Below are 23663 nucleotides of genomic sequence, written 5' to 3'. Positions count from 1 at the left end.
TTAACCGATCGATTAATTATCCATAAATATAAACGGTAAGAGTTCCGCTTTGATCTCTCTCCTTTGACAAATTTCCGATTGTACAGAACGAAGTTGGACAAATTCTTAAAAAAAAGAAAGGGAAAAAGTTATAATCAAATTAATCGCACTTACTCGGTCTGATTGTCCTCGAAGGTGAGGGAGCTCTCGGTATGCATGTATTGCTTTCCAGGCTTAGCTGTACCCTCGATCGTGCGATAAGGGACGACCACGCGCCCCCTTGCCCCGCTGTATCTCATCACTCGCAAAGGATACTGGCCAACGCTTTCCACGAGCTCCATATCCCTTTCGGGGAACCCGAACACGCCGCTGTGATCGTCGTCGAGAATCATCACGGTCGCTAAACTGGGTGAAACTAGCATGGCTGGCTGGGACGCGTTGCTTAATCTGTAACAAATTGTATCGATATCGTTAATTTAATTCAACAACGTGTTTTATACAGGCATATATCAAATATACGTTTTAGAATTAACTGAACAATGCCAAATAATTTATCAATCTCATTTCTTTTTTTTTTTCTTTTGAATAGGTTATACGATACTTGTGTTGCGACACAAAGTGTATAGGTATATAATTTAGCACATTTTTCAATAAAAATTCGCAGCCTATATAGAGAATAAAGATCGATCGACCGATGACAGTAAATTTAGTGTTGAGAGAAAATTTCTCCGCGCATTTGTCATAGCGACGAGTATGCATTCTGTGTCATAACCGCAACGCAATGGAATACTTCCGCCGATCAAACCAGCCCATCTAACCTAATTGCTTTCCTTCTAAAGTTTGGATTAAGTCGGTCGTATAAGCATAATTGAAAGTAACTTGAAACAAGTCTGCCCTCGTTGCTTCCGTTTTCGAACCGTTTCTTCGCTTCATCGAAGCGAATACGACTGAAAAATTCGAAATTCGTAATGAACGCGCACAGAGAGCGTATTTAAACGCGATAGATCGAAGGAAATCTTTCGTTCTTTCGTGCTTTTTGATCGCTCTCTCCTCGACCTGGACTTTCGTTCTAACGATCGAAAGAAGAAAAGGCGACATTGTTTCCCTCATTATCGAAACCTTTCCATCTTGTTTCACCGCGAGAGACGATAAGAAAACAAATTTATGCCGTGACTTGTCGTTTCTCGCGAGATCGAGAACAGATTATGTTGCGTAGTTAAAAAGATGGAAAACTAGTAGTCTTTCAGCGTTTCTCTTTGAAAGACAATTTCAGTTCTTCGAGATTACTTCGAGGTTCCTTTAACAACGAAACGAAACGGTGAGAATTTCACGAAACGCTTACTTTCGCTAAGAAAGAATTCAGGGGAGTTTCCATGGAAAAATTACCAAATCAAAAAACTGCTCAATTAAAAAGTTCGAGAAAGAAACTTAAGTGCGATCTCATTTCCATTTCTCAGATCATGGGACGAGAGAAGTCGTCGGATAAGATAAAATACAAAGAAACTTTCAAACTTTCGAAGATTTTTCAGAAAATGTGAAATCTTGACAATCTCGAACTCGATCGATTATTACGAGTTCGAGAATGGATACGATATCTCGACAAAATGAAAAGCCCTGACAATATTTATAATAATCTCATCCGATTCGGCAGGAGAAAAATAAGGATGTCGAACAGGTGAGGAACATCCTTCGAACGAACGCAATCTTTGCGAATTAAAATAACGATTCCAAGATTTTTCGAGCTGATTCAACATAATTGTCAGATATTGGCACGATAAAACGATGGTAACGGACATCAATCTATAAACGAAGCCGCGAGCAAGTAACCTATACCCTTTGTACGCTCTAATTTAAACGATAATGAAATTGCGCACGCCATCCGGCCCGAAGTTAATTGAAAGATGCACTTCCCCGACGATTTGTCAATCGTTATCAATTTGTTATCGTGGCTAGCTAGTCGACGGCCAACAGACGCTCTCGAATTAGCGTCTTGGTGTATCGAATCCGCTTCCTGTTTTCCAAGAACCGGGTTGCTCTTCGATTGCTAAGCTCGCGAATGCTAATCGAGTCTGGTCACGATTCGATGAGAAAAAAGTACGAGGAGAAAAGTAAAGCTCGTGCAATGAATTGGAATATCTTCGAACGTTGTTGTCATCGTGCGTGAAAAGATGATTCGTTAGAATCGAAGGACGAATCTGTATTTTTATTCGATTGCAACTTTTTGCCAATTTCTGCACAAATGCATAAATAACGTCGGCCAACAAAAAGTATTTCCTATGTTAAATTTATACCCAAGTATCGACATCTTTTATCGAATCGATCGATAGAATATTAAACAGACGCCCCGTATGATGCATCGAGGCTCGACGAAGATCGTCCAAGGTCCTCTTTTAAAAGAAAACACAGATGTTCGATCAATTTGAACGCTCGTTATTCCTCCATGATCTTTGGAACAATGCACCACAATCAACCACGATTTCCTTTTTTTTTATTTATCTATATTCCCGTTGGATATTGTTCCTCGACCTCGACCTAGTTTCATCGGGAGGGTGGAAAAATGAAAACCGATTTTCCAAGGTTTCGATTCAATGTATCGCGAAACAAGGAAACATTTTGTAATATTTCTCCGCCTCGTTTTTCCCCGCCACAACGATTTTTCAAGGTCCAACGTATTTGACAGAAATACCGCCAACATGGTACCCATTGTTCCCTTCCTTTGATTCCCCATTCCTATCTCCCGAACGAACGCATTCAGCGTGCTCCAAGACAATTCGCCGTTGTATTACATCGACCAACGAAACGGTTTCACCCTTTCACGAGCACGCGTTTCACGAGCCCCCGCATTACACGTAACTTTGGAATTTCGAGCTAACATTTCTTCGTTGATTCACAAAGGTGAACGATGAACGAGAAGTGCAATTTCAATATTACAAGTGTTAAGACAAAGTTCGATTCGTACCATCTTTTATTATACATCTGCAAAAGTAGATAAGAGGCGTGTGGAATTAACTCCATTAGAATCGGATCTTTCCATTCGTTCAGTCGGCTCTCTCTGGAAAAAGAGAGAAAGAGAGAGAGAAAAATTGTCTCTCGAAAGCTTGGTGCAATTTCGAATCGTTGATTGCGTCTCTGGGTTTAATAGATGACTAACGTGCGCCAGAGAGGCGCTCGTTCGAGTTTCCGCGCCGTTATTGACCGTGGCAATAAAACTAGGGGGTACATGCAACTCTGCAATCCGATCCCCCATGCGTCCTTGATCCTTTCCCTTGAATATCTTTTTCCGGAATAGCAATTATCCCTTCCTTTTTTTTCTTTTTCTTTTCCTAACGCGTCAGAATTATCGTCGTCGAGTCGAGAAACGAGAGTACACGTTCGAAGATGCATTTTTTATTCGATTTCGATTGGATTAATCGGCAACAGTTTACAACCTCGATGGAATCGAAAGAATCAATGAAAATCGGTCGTTGAACGCGACACGAGATTTTATAGAATGTTGGAGCAATTATTTTGCAGATGGAGTGAGTCCAGTAGGCTATTTGCCATCGAGGAACGGCCGAGCGAATGGAAAGTTGCGCGTGCCAAGTTCACGAAACTCGAAACCATTTATTGCCGACAAGATGTTGGCGTTTGCCAAACATATGATATCGCGGATATTTGATTGTAAACTCTTTACGCGACTTCCAATTACATTATTTAAAACGAAACGATTCGACCATCTCGAAGTAACATTTCTTCCTTTTTCACTCGTAAACGAGTGGGGTAAGATGAAAGTGGAGGATAATCGGGAATGAAATTGAGCGGGGGAAAAAAGTCTGACCTAACGTAGAAATGCTCGTCCTCTTCGAACAACTCGTCATCGATGACGGACAGCTTGATGGTCTTCTTGGTCTCGCCCGAGTCGAAGGTGAGGGTGCCCTTGGCGCTAATGTAATCGGAACCAGCCTCGGCGGAGCCATCCTCGGTGCAATAGTCGACGGTGCACGGTTTGCTCAGGTCGCCACCGGCTCTGGTCACTCCCACCTCGAAGCTACCAACGTTCTCCATCACGGTATAGTGGCCAGGCTCGAAGAAGATTCTCATCGCGTTCACGTTCTCGATCTCGATGCTCTCGGCTTCTTGCTTCTGAAGCTCGGCCTTCACCTCGCTCAAGTCGCTCTGCGCCCTTTCGCTGATCTTCTTGCTCAGATTCCCCGCACCGACCATCTTCCTCGTCGCTTGCACCCTGTAGAACGCTCTGCTCTTCGGCCCTTTGCCGAGCACCTCCTCGTGCGCCATCACTTCCAACTGTTCCAACGGCAAGGTAGGATACTTCTTCCTCAACTCTCTCAAAGTGTTGATGTAGTCCCTCCTCGTCTGCTCGAATTCCTTCGCCTCGGGCGTGTCGGCGTCCATCATGTTGTGAAAACTGTCCTGCTGCGGCTTGATTTCGAGCTCCACCCCGCCGTCCGAGTCGCCTGCCTCGGCCTGCACGATCACACCCCTCTTGTTCATCCTGTAACCCTTGTGCAGATACTTGTAGATGAGGAGGCGGCGGTCGGCCACGTAGGCCGTGAGCACGGTTGCAGGGAAGAAGGAGAAGGTGAGTATGCCCTCCCAAACTTCGAGCACGCCAGGGCTCGAGACCGCCAGGATCAAGTAGAGCCAAACGTAAGCGAAGATGCTCCACGTGGCGGTGACGAAGAAAACTCTCAGATGTTTGATCTTCCTCGTCTCCCCGTTCGGTATCACGAACACGCACAGCGAGATGATGACGAAGAGATTGTAAGCGGCCGAGCCGACGATCGTGCCCGGCCCCAGTTCACCGGCCTCGAAGTTCTTCGCCCAGATCTCGATGATCGACAAAAGGATCTCTGGCGCGCTACTTCCCAACGCCATCAACGTCAAGTTCGCCACCGTCTCGTTCCATACTCGCACCACAACGATCTGAGGCTCCTTACCCTGCCGGCGAACGACCAATTCCTTCTCCTTCGAGGTGATCACCTCGATCGCCGCCATGAAACGATCGCTGATGATCGACACGCCGATGAACAGGTACAACAACAGGGAGAAGTATACGAAGCCGCGGAAGATTATGTCCGAAAGATTGAGATTCTCCTGCGGCCTCCATATCGGTACAACCAGACCTGGCTCGCAACGAGTCGAGTAATTTCCCGGCATCTTTCCTTTCCCGATTTTTACGCGCGCGTAACGTTCGCCAGCCTCGCGATTCAACGTGGAAAGATCGAATTGTCCGCGGTGATAACGACACCCGCCGGCTCCCGACAACCCCCTATTATTTCCCAACAACTACGACTCCAAAGAAGAATCGAATATCTCGGCGAAACAATTTCTTCTTTCCTTTCTTCTTTTTTTAAACCCTTTTAAACCAAAACGCGCGACAAACGTCGCACGAACCCGCGTCTTCCTTCCCTCGTGCGATCTTCTCACCACTATTTCTTCCCCATCGATCAGAATATCTCGACGAGTTCGCAGCTTCACGCTTTCCTCACCGTTACTCCTACACTTTTATCTCCCCCTTCCGATACACTTTCTCTCTCTCCACGACACGCACTTTTCACCCTCTTCCTCCGTTTCCAAGTCCCCCCCTTCTTTATCTTCTCCCGGATATTTATCTCCGAATTGTATGTATATATACGTGTACTTGTGTGTGTGTGTGTATATATATATATAAGTATATATACGTGTGCCGATTATACGGACCGCGAGCGAGAATCGCGCGTGTCACCCTGACGGGACGTGCGACATGGATGGGTCGGGGAATCGGCTACCGAGGGAACCTGCCGATACCACCGCGGCAGCGAGCTCCCATCACGAAGAGAATCCTTCGAGCACGGGGCGACAGAACCGTACCGGGCCGTGTTCGAACGAACACTGAAAGAGGAGAGAGAGAAAGCGAGCGAGGAAGAGGAGAGCTAGGTGGGAGTAGACTCTCGGAGCTGCCTAGACGAGGCAGACCTCGGCCGCTCTCCGTCCCTCCTGTTCTAGCTATCGCTGCGCGCCGCTAACTCTCTCTCTCTCTCTGTCTGTCTCTTCCTCATTTTTACTCCCTATACTCGAGCCTTCTCTCTCCAACTTTCGCGAATCGACGCATTCGATTCGTATTCTCCATATCCTTTGGATTTTTATTCTTCTTTTTTATCTCTCTCCCCTTTCGTTTCGTTTTTTTTTCCTCCTATCTTCTCTCGCTATTCCATTTATTCCGTCCGTTGTGGCTATCCTTTTCCAGAGGTTTAGAATCGCTCTCGTTCTTGATCGTATCTCTGTCTCGCTCGCGGGAGGCAAACACTCCCTGCCTGCCACTCGTACTACTCGGTTAAGAAGGTGCGCATGCGCTCCCATCCACCCTCTTCCTCCATCCCAACTGACACTCCTGATCAGCAGGGACACCTCCCACTCTCCGACATATCGCCACTATGGATGGCTTGGTCAACCTAGGCCAGATCTAACTGGATGGAACGCGGTGGTCGCGTCGCGTAACACTTCCTTTTTCCACCCTGATTCCCATCCGTTTTCTTTTCTTCCTTTCTTCCTTCAGCCTTCCTTTCCGCGCTTCACCCTGTCCCTCTTTTAACCCTTAACCACGGTTGAGCGCGTTTTTTATTAAAGAACGCCGAGTTTATTCTTCTTTTTTTTTTCTTTTTCATTCGAAGAGTCTCAGTTATTCTCAGTAATTTGAAATATAAGTGGGTAAACAAGTGGTATTTTTCTATAATCTCTTCGAATCGTTGTTCAGTCTTTTAACAGTGCGAAGAAGATGAAAACGTTCGTCGACGTTTCGATCATTAAATTTAAAAATTATTACGTAATTCTACTATTTATATAAATGTATAATAATTTAATAACGAGGAGAAGAACATTGACAGATCCCGAAAAATTTCTTCTTTTCTTCGTTTTCATTATTATTTTGAAGAGAGAGGGAAAAAAAAGATTCGCGCGTTCTTGATGATCCATCAAACGAATGGCTCCTAAGTGGAAAACGTTCTTTTCGTTTGTCTACATCATCCTTCACGTAACAAATCCTCGACATGTTTTGGTAGCCTAATGTATCTCACCATGGTTGACAAGAAAAGATATTCGATGAGAATGTGAGAGAAAATCCAAGAGATTGCGAGCGATAACTACAACTGGATCTTATACGATACGAAGATCGTACCATCTTCAATTCACAATGATTTCTTAACGATCGAGATTCCATTATATGAAACGAAATATTTTTTCTGGCAATTTGTTCGAATTTATCTAACATTATAATTAAATTTTAGAATTAAATTTGGAAAATCGTATCGAATCGACTTCAAAGGCTTTGATACAAAGAAATGATAGAAATGTGATTTAAATCGATCAACGAAATCATTTCGTTTCAAAAGGATCTGAACAAAATACCTAAGTAGTTGTACGTTCGTCGAACGAGTACTTCAACTTCTCGTTACAAAAATCAGACTCTTTGCAGTATCGTCGAACTATCTCCGATCCAAGTGATCTCGTTATCCGTTAAGGGAGCATTTCAAATACTCGAACGATCTTGAAGATCGATAGTAATTTGATGACAAGCTCGTTAGAAGAATCCTCTTCGATCAATTCAAGAGTAACAAGCTGTTTTCGCTCAAGGATCATTTTAATTCCTTTTTATATAGAAAAAAAATCGCAATCTGACCATTTTAACGACTTCAATGAATGTAATTTTAAATCGTGGTTATTCTTAATTGTATTTTGCATTCGATGCCAGAAATATTTAAAATTCTGGCAAAAGCTTTAAATTATTAATTGAATATCGTTTTAAGCTCGTCTGTTTCGATATTAATACGTCTATATATGTAAACATATATTTATTGCAAAAATTTATATAGCAAATGTAACATAACAAAATTGAAAAATTATCTTACAACATTATTACACATTAATATGTATTTATTGCAGAACTGAAAAGATAATTAACAAAACGGAAAAGAGATAAAAGAAATATATCTAATTTAAATTCATAACTAATATGCATATCTGTTATTTATAAATGTTGGAAATATCAAAAATAACGAATTAGATCCGAATTCCTTTGCCTCATTAACTTTTTAGTTCTGCATTATGTGTATATTTCTAGTTAAATAAATATTTTTTTACTAGCGATTGCAAATTCATAACTGTGTCGCCATCTAGAGATCTAAAATGAAAATACTTTCATACATTTTCGTCCAGTCGATAAGTCTGATATCTTATTACCTTAATTGACTCTATTTTACCGAAAAAAAAATATTTAAAAAAAAAATAATAATAATAATATATTATTATTTAAATTATAATTAGCGAACAAACACTGACTCTACTTTCGCGAGAATACACTATAATAATTTAAATTTAAAATTATTATGCTTTAAAAAATATTGAAAATAATATTACGAAACAAACACTGATTCTACCGATCGCATTATATGCAATTACAAAAATTTCCTGAAAATAAAACTACGTTAGTAGAAAAGGATGATAGTTAATAGAAAAAAAAGAGAAATATTTTTTCAACATTTTTTTTCTTTTTTCCTATAGAGCATTTAAAAAAAAATAATTTTTCTGAAATTATTATAATTGAAAATTATATAATAAAAAAATTAATTTAATTTATTTAAAGATAAAAAAAAGTATCCGAAATAAAACTTTGATTAATGTCTTTTTATAATATTCATAATTATTAACGTAATAATTATATATTAATATAGTATAAATTATTATATAAATCAAGAATAATCTAATAAAAAGAAAATAAAAACGTATTTACTTTTTATATAAAAAGAGATGTTACCAATTCTTCGTCAGAAGTTATCATCTACTTGATCATTGTGACGAATGGTTATTGTGTGACGTCCATATTCTTTTTTCCCCGCTTTGAATTCACCAATCAACTATTAAACCAAAAAAGAAAAAAAAATTAAATCTTTAAAATAAATGTAATAAGAATATAAAATAACAAATAATCGTATTAAATCAAATTTTATTTTAAATGATCATGATATGATCATTTGTCGATCGTTTTAAAAAAAATATGTTTAATAAAAAAAAAAATTATCGATTATAATAAATTAAAAATAAAATAAAAAAATTAATAAAGACAAATAATTAATATACATTAATAAATTAAATTAATTTATTAAATTAAATTAAAAAATAATATGCAAAAAATGAAAAAATAATTATTGAAATAATATTCTATGTAATAGATTATATACCTGCTACGAATTGAAACGTCTAATCGGCACGAATTTCGACGACATAATGACTCGTTCGCGGCACAATTTCGATTATATATATGGAAAGGAATATAAATATCGATCGACATTGAACGTATATAAACACAAACCTTCAATTTTCTAAGAATTATTTTAAGAAATATTGCCAACAATGAACGAAACATAAACACGATATACGTCGAATATTTGGATAGACACATTTAAAAAGAAATATGTAAAAATATGTAAAAATTGTTAAAAAAAATAAAAAATATAAAAATATTATTAAAGAAATAAAAGTAAAATCTTACTAGATTTCACATATGTAATTAAATTTTATTCCATTACACTTTCGAAATTTAATTAATAATCAAATAATAATCTATATAAGTAAAAATCAAAATAACAAAATAAATAATATAAGATTAAAATAATGTTAAAATATTAAATGTAATGATTAAAATCAAATTTTGATCTTTCTTTTATCTTTCCAAGACATGAAAAATTTTGATATAATGATGATACAAATATTGTCAAATAAGCAATGTAAAATGATAAAAAGAGACAATAAACTATTTAATTTTGAAATATTATTTAATAAATAATTAAATAAACACTAATTATATTATTAGACTATTCATAACTATCAATCACATCACATTATCAATAAAATTATCAATAATTACGCACTTTTGCCGGTATAACATGCACTGTCACCACGTGTTTCAATAATAACTGACGCCATGCACATTAATTCGTTAGTAGCTTTCTGATTGGCTGAAATGGCGCAATTTCTTATTTCAACCGCGCGAAAATTAAATATATTTTAAATTTTTACTATAGATTCTATACAAAGGTAAATTCATTAAAAATATAATAAGAATAAACTATTATAATTAATTTAATATAAAAATTTTCCAAAATAGAAAAACTGGAATTTAAAACTTAATATTTAAAATAAAAATTGATTATTATAAAAATTGATAATTTAAAAAAATATAAATATAAATAGTATGAATTTATGTATCTATATGTATGAATTATGTATATATAGAAAGAATATATATTTAACACATCATTTAATTTGAGTTGAATTTAATAAATTTCTTTTATCTTTAACGATAAATAAAAAAATTTTATAAAGATTTTAAATACAAAATGGATAAAATAAATATGATTAATGATGATATATTGATGACTTTTTTTTATTTTATTGTTTCATTCTATGCTTCACATTATGCTTCACAATATTAAAAAAAATTAAGATTAGTGATAGTTTGAATTGTTAGTAGCAAAACTGGTATTATTTCGATGGGCATGTATTAATGATCCATTAATAAAAATGACAAAAATAATAAAAAAATAATAAAAGAAAAGATTATTAAAATAAAGTTGTACAAAAGTAAGTTGAATGTAAGCAAATTGAAAAATTACAAATATATGAAAATAGCGATTCTTCTAAATTTTTTATTTATTATAGATCACTAAATATAATGTCTGTATTTTCTCCCAAAAATAATTCATTTCCAAATGTTCGATTTTTCAATTTATCGTAAGAAGGATCGTTTCTCGTCGAAAAACGAAAAAGACCGTAAAAGTTCTGAAAAAGCATTTTAATATAAATAAGATAAAATAATGAAAAAAAAAAAAATAAATTAATTAAAGCAAAATCTTACCATTGAGATTATTGTTAGTAAATTTCATTGCTTTCATTGCTTTCATTGTTCGAAGAATCATCTTCTTCGATGCTTGCAACATGCTTTTTTAATATTTCAGCAATTTCTATATCACAATTCTTCATTTCTCTATATTCTTTTATATGTATCATTGAATTGTTCAATCTTAAGAACAAAAACGGATTTTCTTCAAGATGTATTTCGCGTAATGTTCTCAATTGTAAAGTTAATAAATCATCGATGTTCGTTATGCTATTATTCTTCAGCAAAAGAATTTCGAGAAATTGTGTCCTTTGAATCAACATTATCGGAAGTTTATTGATAAAATTGTTCGAAAGATCCAGTTTCTGCAACGTTTGCAGTTTATCGAAATTATTGTTGATATTCAAGATGTGATTATTGGACAAATCTAGCGTTTCAATGAACGTCGTGAAACAGAAACTGTCGCTGTTTATTTCCACGATTCGATTATGGCTTAAATCCACGTTTCTTACCGAATGTAACGCGCATATATTCGGAATGGAAATAAGTCGATTGTGGCTCATTCGAAGTTCCAATAGGGATTCTAACCCTCTAAAAATATTCTCTGGAAGCGATTCTATCTCGTTCCTGGATAGATCCAACGAGACAAGATTCGTCGTGTATCTAAACGCGTTCTCCGTAACAGTCTTGATATAATTACCGGACACGTTCAGATTCAATAATTTTCTCATCCCTTCTAACGACAAGAAGGAATACTGTTTGCAATTTATACTGCACAATTCCGTGATCTTATTGTTACTTAGCTTTAAATTTTCAATATTGTGTAAATAATTTTTTTTTATGCTCGAGAACGAGTTATTATGTAAATTCAAATAAGAGATAGTTTCCGGTAAGTTAACAATAAAATCGATCGATTTCATATTATTTCCCGATAGATCCAACGATCTCAAAGAGGGTGCGAAATTTTTTAACGAGATATTCAAATTAGAAATTCCGTTGTTTTTTAAGGACAAACGTTCTAATTTCGGTAATGGATGGAATATTTTATCTATAACAGTGTCAGTTCCATTATACTTGTTGTTATTTATAATCAAATCCCGCAAATTATCATGCTGGTTGAACCATAACATTTTATCAATGGAAATGTTGTTGTTACTCAAGCTTAGAATATTCAGCTTGGTCAACGAATCGAATGCTTTAATAGAGATTTTCGTGATCTCGTTGTCGTCGAGATACAACTCCTTTATTTCTTTACTCTTAACGAAAAAGTCGCCAACTGTTTTTATACCAATACCCTCAAAATGTAGTATCGAATTTGATTTACATTCCTGGTATTGTATTATTGGTTCACATTTTTTACACGGAGTAATCGGCATTGGTGGTATATTTGTATGAGAAAATACGGGTCGATTATTGTCACCATACTGATAATTATTGTTACCATATAACAGATACTGTCCGCCATACACCAATTGCAAACGAAAAAGAATCGCGAGTAACACTGGCCATGATTGCACGAACAACATCTATAAATATAAATTTAAGAGATATAAAGGATGTAATGAAAATGTAAATTGATACATAAAATTGATCTTTTCTTTTTTTTTTTTTTTCTTTCCTGTATTTTGCGAAAGTTAAACTTACCTTAACGATCGTAAAGGATCTTTTCATCCGTTATGAAACACAGTTTTTTACTTCAACACGTATCAAACACCTTCTGTTGCAAACTGGTTCGTCTATCTTCTTATAATACAGCGATAATCCTTGCGAAATTTAACACTGTAATATAAATAAATAGTCTCAGGAGTGTAACCTAGCGAGGATTGCCCTGTAATTAATCGCACAAATAAAATTTTCTTTTTTCTAATAGACATATTTGTTTCTAAGTAACATTGTAAACATGGGTAAAATTATAAAAAAGAAGCATACGTTTATTTGAACGAACGGATTCAATGATCCTTTTAAAATATGTACGTTAAAACATTAAATTCATACATATCCAAGAAAGTTTCTTTTCATTGATACATGTTTATTTTTTACTTTGATCCTCTATGTATACAAATATGTAGATATCTTCTTTCTCACTGAAAAAGAAAATGTACAGGGTGAATAAGTGTTATTCGTTCGTCACTTTGCTGTATCGAATAATTGCTGAGGTGTACATATCATTCTGCGAAAAGCTATCTTTCTTCGCTCATGTTACAAAGTTAGAAACACTATGGCATAATGATGACTTCTGTTTCTCTTCAAGATAAAATTAAACCATACTGTCACAGCGTGGTTCAAAAAATTCAAAAACAAATTATCGATAATCAAAATCCGAATGTTTCTGACGAATGTTTCTAAATAAATAAAAAAAAAACAGTTTTTTCGCCACGAATTATAAGAAATGTATGTGTGTGAATACGCATAGACATATAATACATAATATATATAATAATTTGTTAGGAAAAATATTCTCATTCGAAGATAAGTATAAATCGAAAAGATTTCCTTCAAATGTTTCGTTAATTTGAACTTATGCTTCATAAAAAATGAAAAATTTTCCGATTAAAATAAACTTGAATGATTTTAAAAAATTATTGTATTTCTCAATATTATCTTATAATTATTATTTGCTAATAATTTTTAATCTTTATCTATCGTCTAAGTAATAAGATTTTTAGTTCTTAAAAATTCTATACTTAAGAAAAGATATCGTTCGTATATATCTTATATAAAATAATTCTATATTATTTTCTTTGTAAAAAAATTTTTTGAAATATGTACACGATAAAAAAGGAAAAATGAATATTATAAACATTATCGTAAACTGAATTGTTTTATTTTTATCTAACAACAATTAATAACAATGAATAATGACAGTTTAACAATAATGATAAGCGAGAAATTCAACATAGAAATGTGATAATCGAAATACATTCAATCTTTTATTCTTTATCTCGTGTGTGATAATATTCAAAGCAAATATATAGTACAGTTTTGTGGTATAATTTTTAATTTATTTAAATCTATCGACATGATATCATTATTTTTTATATAAAGTTTCTGTAAAGTAAATAACGAATTCAACATCATACTTTCTATTTTTTGAAAATAATTTGACTCTAAGTTGAGATATTTCAACATTGACAAGTTTTTATTCCAAGCAAATGGTAACGATTGTAATTTATTTTCTGATAAATCTAAAAATTCTAACTCTGTAAATTCGAAAAACGCTTTTTCATTGATGTTATATATCTGATTTCCTCGTAGACTTAACATTTTTAAAGATTTTGTTACACTTATATCTTTTACGTTGGTAATTATATTGTAAGCCAACGATAATTTTTTAAGATTATTTAAAGAAGTTAAATTTGGAAATTTATCAAATTCATTTTTACTTAAAATTAAATTTTCTAAAGATAATGTATATTCTAAGATATTCTCATTTGTAAAATGAAATCTATTTTGAGATAAATCTAATGTTATTAACGATGGAATGTTCAGTTTAGGAAAATTCAACGTAGTATTTGATAATGAGAGAATTTTTAAATTTTTTGTAAATTTTGGGTCGAACGAGAGATCATAAAGAGGATTATTATCCAAATATAATTCTTCCACATTTCTAAAATTATATCCAATTAATTCATTGATCAAATTATTTTCTAAATGGATATTTTTCATATACGGGAATATGCTTATATTATTTATATATTGTAAATTAGAATCGGATAAATAAATATTATTTATTCTCGGAAATGATGCTGCTATTGAAGTTAAAATATCATTTTTGAAATTTTTCCAAGATAATGTTTCCAAATTTGGAAATCGTCCTTTCATTTTGACTGGTAAAAAGATTTTATTTCTATTACTTTCTAAATTCTTTTGATAATCGAGAATTAATATTTTCAAACGATCATGTTTCATTTCAAGATTATTAGGCAAAATTTTATTCCGTGCTAGATCAAGACACTGTAAATTTGGAATTTCGTAAAATATATCACTAGGAACTATACTTATTTCATTATTTTCTAATGAAATTGCCTGTATTGTTTTACTTTTAATTAATTCTGTTGGTATACTATTTAAATTTAATTCTTTTAAGTTTACAATTTCCTCTTGAGAACATGTTACAAAAGATTGTTTATCAAGTATTATTTCGTCTAAATTTTCTTTTATAATATTTGGATCCCAAGATATTATGCGGCTGCATTTACTTTTTACGATAGTCAATATCAAGATAAATAAAACAGTTTTATGTTGAATCTGAAAAAAATGGAAAATAGTTATAATAAGAATAGATAAGAATAAAATTGTATTGTTATATATTTTGAATTACATATAGAAACGTGTTGATAATTAAAAAATAAAAATAAAATGTAAATTAATATTATTATTTATATTTAATTATTAATTTTTCAATTATTAATTTCATAAATCTTTAAAACAATATGTTAAGTCGAAATAGAATTAAAAAATAATTGTTTGATACATACCATATTAAACTAATAGATCAATTACTAACAAATATATCTTATTAGTAACTAAAGACCAGTAAGTAAAGACCAGTAAAGGGATTAAAAATGTATTTTATACAGTTGCTGAAGTATTTATATCCAAAATGTAGTTCCTATCTCTTAAATTATATGTATAATTTTTCATGAAGATAGATAAGTTGCGACAAAATATACTTTGTTTCCATTACCATGAATCAATTTCATTTATATATATTCTAAGAATACCTATAATACTTATTTATCTTTCATTTGATTGCAAATGAATATCATTAATTTGCAATTGAACATAAATGTTGCATTAGAATAATCGTGTCTTTATAATCTGAGCAAAATATATATACAAAATACAAAGCACGTACATATTTAAAAGCTAAATTAATATGATTTTTGTAGCATACATTTTGCATATTTAAATATGTGTCTCATGTCAAAAAAAGCGAAAAAATAAAGCAATATGCAATGAACAATTTTAATATATTCTGTATTTTAATATATTTTTACAATAAAATTACAAAACATTATATCTAATGTAACTTAGTGTCCTTTGTAACACTAAAAAATCGAGATTGCCATAATGGAGTTGAATACTTTGTAGAAGTTGGATAATTCTCTTCCGTAAATGTTGAAGTTAATGGTAAATTTGTAGTTTCGGTTGGTATAGAAGGCATGCATGACGATCTGTTAGTTTCTGAATCAATCTTTAAATAAATTGTCATATTTTTTGGTATTATTTGCAATATACTTGACATATTAATAGATTGAACTGGATTACGTTCCAAATATAATTGTTCTATTGGCAAAGTAGAACTATAAATCACCATTTCTAAAGAAGTGAATTTATTTCCCGACAGATTTAAATATCGAAGCTTCTTCATAAATTCACACCAATTTCTTGGCAAAAAACTTAAATAATTATCATCAAGATATAATTCCTCTAACAATTTTTGAGTTTCAAATGTGTCCACATTGATGCTTGAAATCATATTTCTGCTTATGTGTAATTTTCTTAAATTTGGCACGTTGATGAAAGTATCATACGTTAGATTTCTTAATTTGTTACAATTTAACGAGAGCGTAGTTATATTTAAAGGTATTGAAATCGGAATATTTTCGAGTAAATTATTATCTAATATAAGAGTCTCTAAAAATTTCAAAGGTTTCAATATATTGAAATTAAAAGTCGAAGAAGTATTACGAAGATTTAAATATCGAAGATTGGGCACACATTGAAATGTATTATTGTTGAAAACACTGATTTGATTGTTCGCCAATGATAAATTCTGTAACGCATTCAATCCATACAAAGTAATATCGCTTCCCATTCTGCTGATTTTATTATTATCTAAAATTAACGACAATAGATTATTTAATCCTTCGAATAAGAATTCGGAAATTCTATTATTGCTTAAATTAAGATACGTTAATGTGTCAGGTAAAATATTATTCAGGGAAGTTGACTGAATCATATTCCCTGAAATATATAAATGTGTTAATTTTGGGAATGGATTGTACACTTCACTATATAATGCAGAGATATTCGCATATTCTAAATCCAAATATCGAAGTTCAGGATATACATTCCTTATTACTATTTTTCTATTTTCTATCCAATTTGAAGTTCCTTTTTGATAACCGAAACGTAATATTTCCAAATTTGATAGATTACCAAAAGAAAAGAAATCAACTGGATAAATATTATTTTCTCGGAGATCAAGATATTTTAAATTTGGCACATTATCAAAAGTTCCTTCTTTAATCGTAACAATGCCTTTTATATCAATACATGTTACGGTAGGAGAAGCAATAAAATATTTATCTATTGTTGTTAAAGAAGAAAATCTTAGTATCAAAGTTTTATTTGCACAGATATTTGATGCATTCGTAATTATATTGTAATCATTTGGAATAACGTTTCCATATATAATTAATGACGAAAAAGTTAAGACTATCACGAAGGTAATTAATAATTTCATGATTCCAAGATTTCTGAAAATAAAATATAAATTTTCAATTATTTCTTATATATGCTTATTATTCTTAAAAAATATTTATTAATCAATGAAATTAAAAAAATATAAAGAAAAATAGAAAAAATAATATAGTAACATCATATGTTAATTTTATAATGTTTCAATCTGAATATTAAAATAAACAATTTTGATATTTTTTTTAAAAATAAATCCATATATAAAAATACAGACAAAAAGAAATTTGATATTATCGAGATAGTAGCATCATATTTTATTATATGTTATAAAATTTTTAATATTTTCTAATTTAAAAAACTATCATCTTTTTTATAAAAATTCATCTTTTTTTATTTTATTTTATTTCTATTTTAATTATTATTAAACTTTAAGCTACAAAGATCACTATTTGTCAATTATCAATTTATATTTAAACTTTGCACATGACATGTATTAATTATAAAAAAAATCGATAATAACACAAAATTCTAAAATTCTAAGATTATCAATCATATACATATTTCATATAAATCTATTTAATATGTATAAAACAAAATTTTTTTTAAATATACCTATTACAAAATAATTTTCAATTAAAATCATATGGCCCTATCTTATTTATTAAATAAGATAATTAATCGATTTAATTATTTTTAATATATTTTTAAATAATAAATAAATCAATTTAAGAAATATAGATTGCTAAAAATATATTAAAACACAAAGTAATTGGTATCGTTTAAAATCAATTTCATATTAAAAAAAAGTTAATACTATATAATATTTTGGCGATTGCATTTTGAAATACATTTTCAAAATAATTTAAAAATATAAAAATATTCATAATGATTTTAATTTAATTATATATCGGAAATTCTTTTTTAGAAGAGATTCTCTTTTTCTTTTTTATAAAATCAAATTATACATTTATATTTGTTACTAATGAATAACAAGATATTCTATTATTTCGAATCACATGCTTATATGATTACATGCTTATATGTTTAATACAAAAAAATTATAATAAAATTTTTATGTATCAATATATATAAAAAATAATTTTCAAATTTATAAAAATTGATATTTTTCTCACTAAAAGATATTTATATAATTTCAATATTATTAATTCGATAAAATTAAATAATACATACGTGTTAGCATCAAAATATTTAAAAATATTTATATAAATATAAATGTTAAATAATAAATATAAAATAACTTTATTTATATCGAAATATAATATTTTCTTTATCTTCCTGCACTTTTCCTATTGAACAAATAAATAAAATTAAATAATAAAACTTCTTCTATATATATAATATGTAACAATGTTATTTTTTTAATTTTTAATCAACTAATAGATAATTGATATTATATATCTTTAATATGATTTTTCAAAAAAAAAAAACATTTAAAAAATTGAAAATTGTTTATTTTTAAAAAAATAATAAATTAAATTGATTTTTACTTATCATTAAACTTACTTATCATTATTTATCATTACTTATCATTTTTTAACTTATTTATCGTTTAATAGGAGGACAAATCATATAAATCTAATTAATTTTTTTCTTTTATGGAATTTATTTAATGAATAATATTATCACATGTATATACTGATTATATTAGATTATAAAGTATTGTGATATTATATGATATGATAAAATTATTTTAAGTTATTTATAAACGATATATATATCTTTTCAGAACTTCGAAATCGTTCTTTTTCTCTTTTTAACATAACATTGAATAAAATTTTTATTTTTCATTTTAGATTTATAAAGAAACTATTCTTCATTAATTTTTTTTTTCTTTTATTATTTTAATGAAAGACGAATTTTAAATCAAGATAAATGAAAAAAAAACAACAGAATAGGTTTTTTTATCTAGATAAAAAGTTATTTAGAACAATACTCTTCATTTGATATTTAATGACTCTTACTGAGATTTTTATCATTTTCATTAAATAATTCCAATAATTGTGATATTTTTTATATATTATATATTATATATATATATATAGTATATTAAAAAACTATACATCATTCGATATTTCCGAATATAAGAAAAATTTAAAAAAGATTTATTTTGAATAATTCTAAAAAAAAAAAAAAATTATTAAGAAACAGTAGGAATTATAAAGTGTTTAATAACGACAATATTAAAATATAAACTCATGATATTAAAATATTAAATATCGCGATAAAAGTGAAATTTAAAAATTCTAATATATTATCATAAATGAAATAAATGAAAAAAGCATTTTGAAAAAAAACTTTCTTACATTTTATTTAACAATAGATTTTTTATTTCGTAAAATATTCAGTCCTTCTTTGCATCTTTATCTTTATTGGACGCCTTTTCCAAATTAGATGTATTTTTTTTAACATCATGTTGATGAATCATCTTTGACGTATTTTCATATTTATGTTTTATGTGTGTCCAAAGTCTCTATAAAAATGATAATAAATATTTGATAATTAAAAATTTGTAATACAAAATTTATTAATAGGAATTACAACAAATATTTGAAAATATAAATAAATTATAATGTAAATTAAACTGTCACATTATAAAATTTATTTATTTAAAAATAACTTTAGCGTTCAACAAACATACTATTTTAGTACATGTTTAATTTCAAATTTCATTTCAAATAAAAAAATAGTTTTAAATAACTCATATAATATAATTAAAAGATTAATAGCATACTCCTTTGTTTATCCATTCAAAAATATTTTCACAAGCGTGATCATAAGCTCTTTCAAAAAATACAGATGCAATAACAATACTAAGAACAAAACTAGATGTCCGTTTAAAAATATAGCGATAAATGAAACGTGAAATCATTTTTAATATTTTGATTTTAAATCACTTTTAATAAATATATTTGAATATATTAATTAAACGATTTAACTTGAAACGAGCTACATATCGTTGGTTGATATTATATTCATAGTAATCATCAATCATTGAATTATTAAATTTATATAGTATTTTAGATTAAAAAATTTAATAAGGAATTGGAAAAGCTTTATCCTGAATAAAAAAACGTGAATTATCAAATTGAATTAGAAATATTTTAATTTAATTCATTATATAAATGATATCTAATATTATATAAGAAAATATTATTTAAATTATTTAATAAAAATACAAATAAAAATTTTAACAAACTAATTAATTATATTTTATAATATTATTATTATTAATATACAGTTATTAGATTTGTCTTTTAAAAAAAATATAAAAAATATTTATAATGATTTTTTCTGCTAACCTTTAGCAGTATCGAAATTCGTTTGCATAACTGGAATTTGCAATACTTTTCGAGATAATCTGATTCGTCCATTTACTGGATCTCGTCCAAAATATTTTACTTTTATTTCATCTCCGACATTTAATCCAAGTACATCAGGATGATGAATTTTACGTTGATCTAATTGTGAATTAGGTAATAAAGTTGGTATCATAGTCGGATATAATGTAACCATAACTCCAATTTCACGAATTTCAGTTATTTTTGCTGTATAAATGTCACCAAATATCAATACGGGTTCCTCTTGTGTTTCCAAAATTTTATTTATTATATATTTTGCTTCATCCATTGCATTTTGATTAGGTGCAAATATAGAAAATACTGTATCATTTATCGAATATATCTACAAAAAAAAAAATAAATGCTAAGTAATTTTCATACTAAATTAGTCAATTTCTATTTTTTTTTTTTTTGAATTTACATTAACTCCAGTTTCATCAAATATCTTTTTTATATTTAATCCTCCAATTCCAAGAAATTTTCTTCTTTGATGTATTGGTATTTCTATAGTATCAAGTACAGGTTTATTCGTTTTTTTATTATTTGTTGGAGAAGATATTACTTTATTCATAATATTAATAATTTGGTTTTTTGCTAAATGTGCATTTTGAATAGTTTTTATTATCACGTTAAAAGGAATTCCCGGTATTTTTATATCAGCTTGGAAAGCAGTAAATCCTTTCTTTGTACCTGCAATTTTGAAATCCATGTCTCCAAGATGATCTTCTATACCCTGATTATATAGGAAATCAAAAATTAATCTTTTTATATTGTAAATTATATATAATTGTATATCAATAATAATAAAATAAATTATTACAGATATGTCAGTTAAAATTTTATAATTGTCTTCTTTTAAATCAGCATTATCAGTACTATTGCAAACTAATCCCATAGCTACACCAGCTACAGGAGATAATATTGGTACACCTGCATTCATTAATGCTAAACTACCACCACAAATAGAAGCCATAGAAGATGAACCTTTACATAAAATAAGAAAAAATATTTAAATTTAGATGTATACAAATATTATTTTCATATTTTTATGCATCATATTTGTATTTACCATTTGATTCTAATACTTCACTTGTTAATCTTATAGCAAATGGATAATCTTGAGGTATAACTGATTGCAATCCTTTTTCTGCTAATGCTCCATGACCAATTTCTCTACGATCCATTCCAATAAGTTTACCTGTTTCGTTTATAGCATATGGAGGAAATTCATAATGGAGAAAAAAATTTTTCTCTTTTATACCACTGCAAATTGTAAAAACATAATATTTACTCATTTATATACTCATTTATATTTGTGAATATTAATAAATAAAATTAGTTTACCTAGAAAACATTGAAATAGTATCTAATTTAAGAGAACTTTCTATACTATCAAGAGTTACTGTACATAAAACTTGAGTTTGTCCTCTTTGAAACAAAGCAGAACCATGAAGAGGTTGAAATAAATCAACCTGACAATTTATGTTTCTCAATTCATTTATAGTACGACCATCACATCTAAAATTGTTTAAGTCTTTATAACTTTTCATTAATTACCATTTTCAATTAAATTTAAAAATAAATAAAACACAATATTTTTTAATAAAAAATACCTTTTCTCTGTTTCAAATATTAAAGATCTGAAAATTTCTTTACAAATATTGCTAAAAATTTTTAAAGCATTTTTAGTATATTTTGAATCACGATTTTTTATACTTTCTAGCATTCTACCTCTCAAATTAAAAATAGCATCGTCTCGCGAAATTTTATCATGAAAATGATAATTAAAAATTTTACGTAATTCATCTGACACAAATTCTCTTACAAATTCTTCCACATCGTTATTTTCATCACTGACAATATTTAATTTAGGTTTACCAATTTCTTTTTGTAATTCTGATATAGAATGTATAATTATTTGACATTCTTTAATACCTATCTTTATTGCTTTTCGAAGTTCTGGTTCTAAAATATCATTTGCTGATCCTTCTATCATAACAATTAAATTTCGTGACATACATGATAAAACAAGATTTAATTTACTTTGTTGAAGTTCACGTTTTGAAGGATTAATTACATACATATTATCAATTAAACCAATTCTTACAGCTGCTACAGGTCCATTCCATGGAATATCCGAAATGCTTAAAGCTGCAGATGCAGCATTGATAGATAATACATCTGGACTATTAATTCCATCAATAGCTAATAAATTACATACTATCTGTGTTTCATATGAATATTTTGGTGGAAATAGAGGACGTAATGATCTATCTATTAATCTACTAATAAGAATTTCATGATCTGTGTAACCTAATTCTCTACGAAGAAAATTTGTTGGTATACGGCCTATTGCAGCTGCTTTTTGCCTATAATTTACTGTTAATGGAATTATAGAATTTTCAGATAATACATTTTTTCTAACTACAGTTGTCATAATTGATGTATCGCCAATTGTAGCAATGACACTTCCATTTGTAAATCGTGCATATTTCCCAGTTGATAGTTTAATTTCCGACCTAAAGAAATATTTAAAATAAAGAATAATAAATATAAAGTAAATGTAATTATAAATAATATATAACAAAATTTATTCATATTATATAAATATTTATTATAAATATTTATATATAAATATATAATTTAATTATGACTTTATTATTATGACTTAGGTTAAAAAGTACGTAATATTCTTACCCATTAGATAACTTTATATTTATATTTTTTACATTATCATGTGATATAAATTTAATATGAAATATATTTTTATTATGATTTTTCAATCGTAAAAAAATTAAATTTCTATTATTTAATAACCTACAATATCTAAATAGTATCATTTTCGTACTAATTTTGTTTCAACATATTCATAGTTGCCATCGTTTACAAAAAAAAATCCTATTATAAATTTTTTATCAAATATTGTAAAAATTTTTATTAAAAGTAAAAATACATATATAAATTAAATTATATTATATATTAAATTATATTATATATTAAATATATAATTTACTTTTTAATAATACATA

The 23663-nt window shown here is 29.5% G+C and overlaps 5 protein-coding genes across 10 annotated transcripts in view; all 5 read right to left on the bottom strand.

The window, feature by feature from the left end:
* The window catches only part of LOC107994407 (sodium/calcium exchanger 3), a 93072-nt gene extending 84646 nt beyond the window's left edge, over positions 1-8426 (bottom strand). The window contains exons 1-2 of one of the 4 annotated variants that reach the window (XM_062074863.1): positions 3797-8426; positions 154-426 (exon numbers count right to left, since the gene is read on the bottom strand). In XM_062074863.1, the coding sequence (XP_061930847.1) occupies positions 154-426; positions 3797-5136 (1613 nt within the window). In that variant the 5' untranslated portion in view covers positions 5137-8426. The remainder of the gene's footprint in view (positions 1-153; positions 427-3796) is intronic. The other 3 variants (XM_062074862.1, XM_062074861.1, XM_028665084.2) reach the window with 3 other exon arrangements.
* A 324-nt stretch (positions 8427-8750) lies between these two features.
* On the bottom strand, positions 8751-19723 carry LOC107994309 (leucine-rich repeat-containing protein 15-like). 3 transcript variants are annotated; one of them, XM_062074899.1, is made up of 5 exons: positions 19600-19723; positions 12779-12933; positions 12494-12677; positions 10868-12375; positions 8751-8867 (listed from the first exon to the last, which is right to left on the bottom strand). In XM_062074899.1, the coding sequence occupies exons 3-4, from the start codon at positions 12518-12520 to the stop codon at positions 10882-10884; spliced, it is 1521 nt and encodes a 506-aa protein (XP_061930883.1). In that variant the 5' UTR covers positions 12521-12677; positions 12779-12933; positions 19600-19723; the 3' UTR covers positions 8751-8867; positions 10868-10881. The 3 variants fall into 3 exon arrangements, with proteins under 3 accessions (XP_061930883.1, XP_061930880.1, XP_061930881.1); XM_062074896.1 differs by lacking the exons at positions 8751-8867; positions 19600-19723 and adding an exon at positions 10381-10791 and having other exon boundaries at positions 12779-12917; XM_062074897.1 differs by lacking the exons at positions 8751-8867; positions 19600-19723 and adding an exon at positions 10381-10791 and having other exon boundaries at positions 12494-12628; positions 12779-12915.
* On the bottom strand, positions 13658-15998 carry LOC133666088 (podocan-like). Its single transcript, XM_062074901.1, has 2 exons — positions 15328-15998; positions 13658-15097 (listed from the first exon to the last, which is right to left on the bottom strand). Exons 1-2 carry the CDS (start codon positions 15328-15330, stop codon positions 13808-13810), a joined length of 1293 nt encoding a protein of 430 aa, XP_061930885.1. The 5' UTR covers positions 15331-15998; the 3' UTR covers positions 13658-13807.
* On the bottom strand, positions 15804-18622 carry LOC133666087 (protein artichoke-like). The gene is made up of 2 exons (XM_062074900.1): positions 18467-18622; positions 15804-17334 (listed from the first exon to the last, which is right to left on the bottom strand). The coding sequence occupies exon 2, from the start codon at positions 17319-17321 to the stop codon at positions 15873-15875; it is 1449 nt and encodes a 482-aa protein (XP_061930884.1). The 5' UTR covers positions 17322-17334; positions 18467-18622; the 3' UTR covers positions 15804-15872.
* LOC107994455 (polyribonucleotide nucleotidyltransferase 1, mitochondrial) lies at positions 19578-23525 on the bottom strand. Its single transcript, XM_028665028.2, has 8 exons — positions 23332-23525; positions 22248-23153; positions 21979-22152; positions 21704-21897; positions 21455-21618; positions 21056-21367; positions 20596-20977; positions 19578-19766 (listed from the first exon to the last, which is right to left on the bottom strand). The coding sequence occupies exons 1-8, from the start codon at positions 23472-23474 to the stop codon at positions 19741-19743; spliced, it is 2301 nt and encodes a 766-aa protein (XP_028520829.1). The 5' UTR covers positions 23475-23525; the 3' UTR covers positions 19578-19740.
* Between the last annotated feature and the right edge of the window lie 138 nt (positions 23526-23663).

This window comes from Apis cerana, linkage group LG5 (genome assembly GCF_029169275.1).
Source record: "Apis cerana isolate GH-2021 linkage group LG5, AcerK_1.0, whole genome shotgun sequence".
Taxonomy (NCBI): domain Eukaryota; kingdom Metazoa; phylum Arthropoda; class Insecta; order Hymenoptera; family Apidae; genus Apis; species Apis cerana.
Note: the sequence above shows the minus strand (reverse complement) of the source record. Positions and strands in the feature narration are given on the sequence as shown.

What these genes read in the sequence shown, in the direction of transcription:
- LOC107994309 (XM_062074899.1), bottom strand. Translation starts at nt 12,520, where the DNA reads ATGAAAAGATCCTTTACGATCGTTAAG. An exon ending in GATCCTTTACGATCGTTAAG is followed by an intron (nt 12,376 to 12,493) that starts GTAAGTTTAACT and finishes TTATATTTATAG; the next exon opens with ATGTTGTTCGTGCAATCATG.
- LOC133666087 (XM_062074900.1), bottom strand. Translation starts at nt 17,321, where the DNA reads ATGAAATTATTAATTACCTTCGTGATAGTCTTAACTTTTTCGTCATTA.
- LOC107994455 (XM_028665028.2), bottom strand. Translation starts at nt 23,474, where the DNA reads ATGATACTATTTAGATATTGTAGGTTATTAAATAATAGAAATTTAATT. An exon ending in AAATTTTAACTGACATATCT is followed by an intron (nt 21,368 to 21,454) that starts GTAATAATTTAT and finishes CTATATAATCAG; the next exon opens with GGTATAGAAGATCATCTTGG. An exon ending in TTGATGAAACTGGAGTTAAT is followed by an intron (nt 20,978 to 21,055) that starts GTAAATTCAAAA and finishes TTTTTTTTGTAG; the next exon opens with ATATATTCGATAAATGATAC.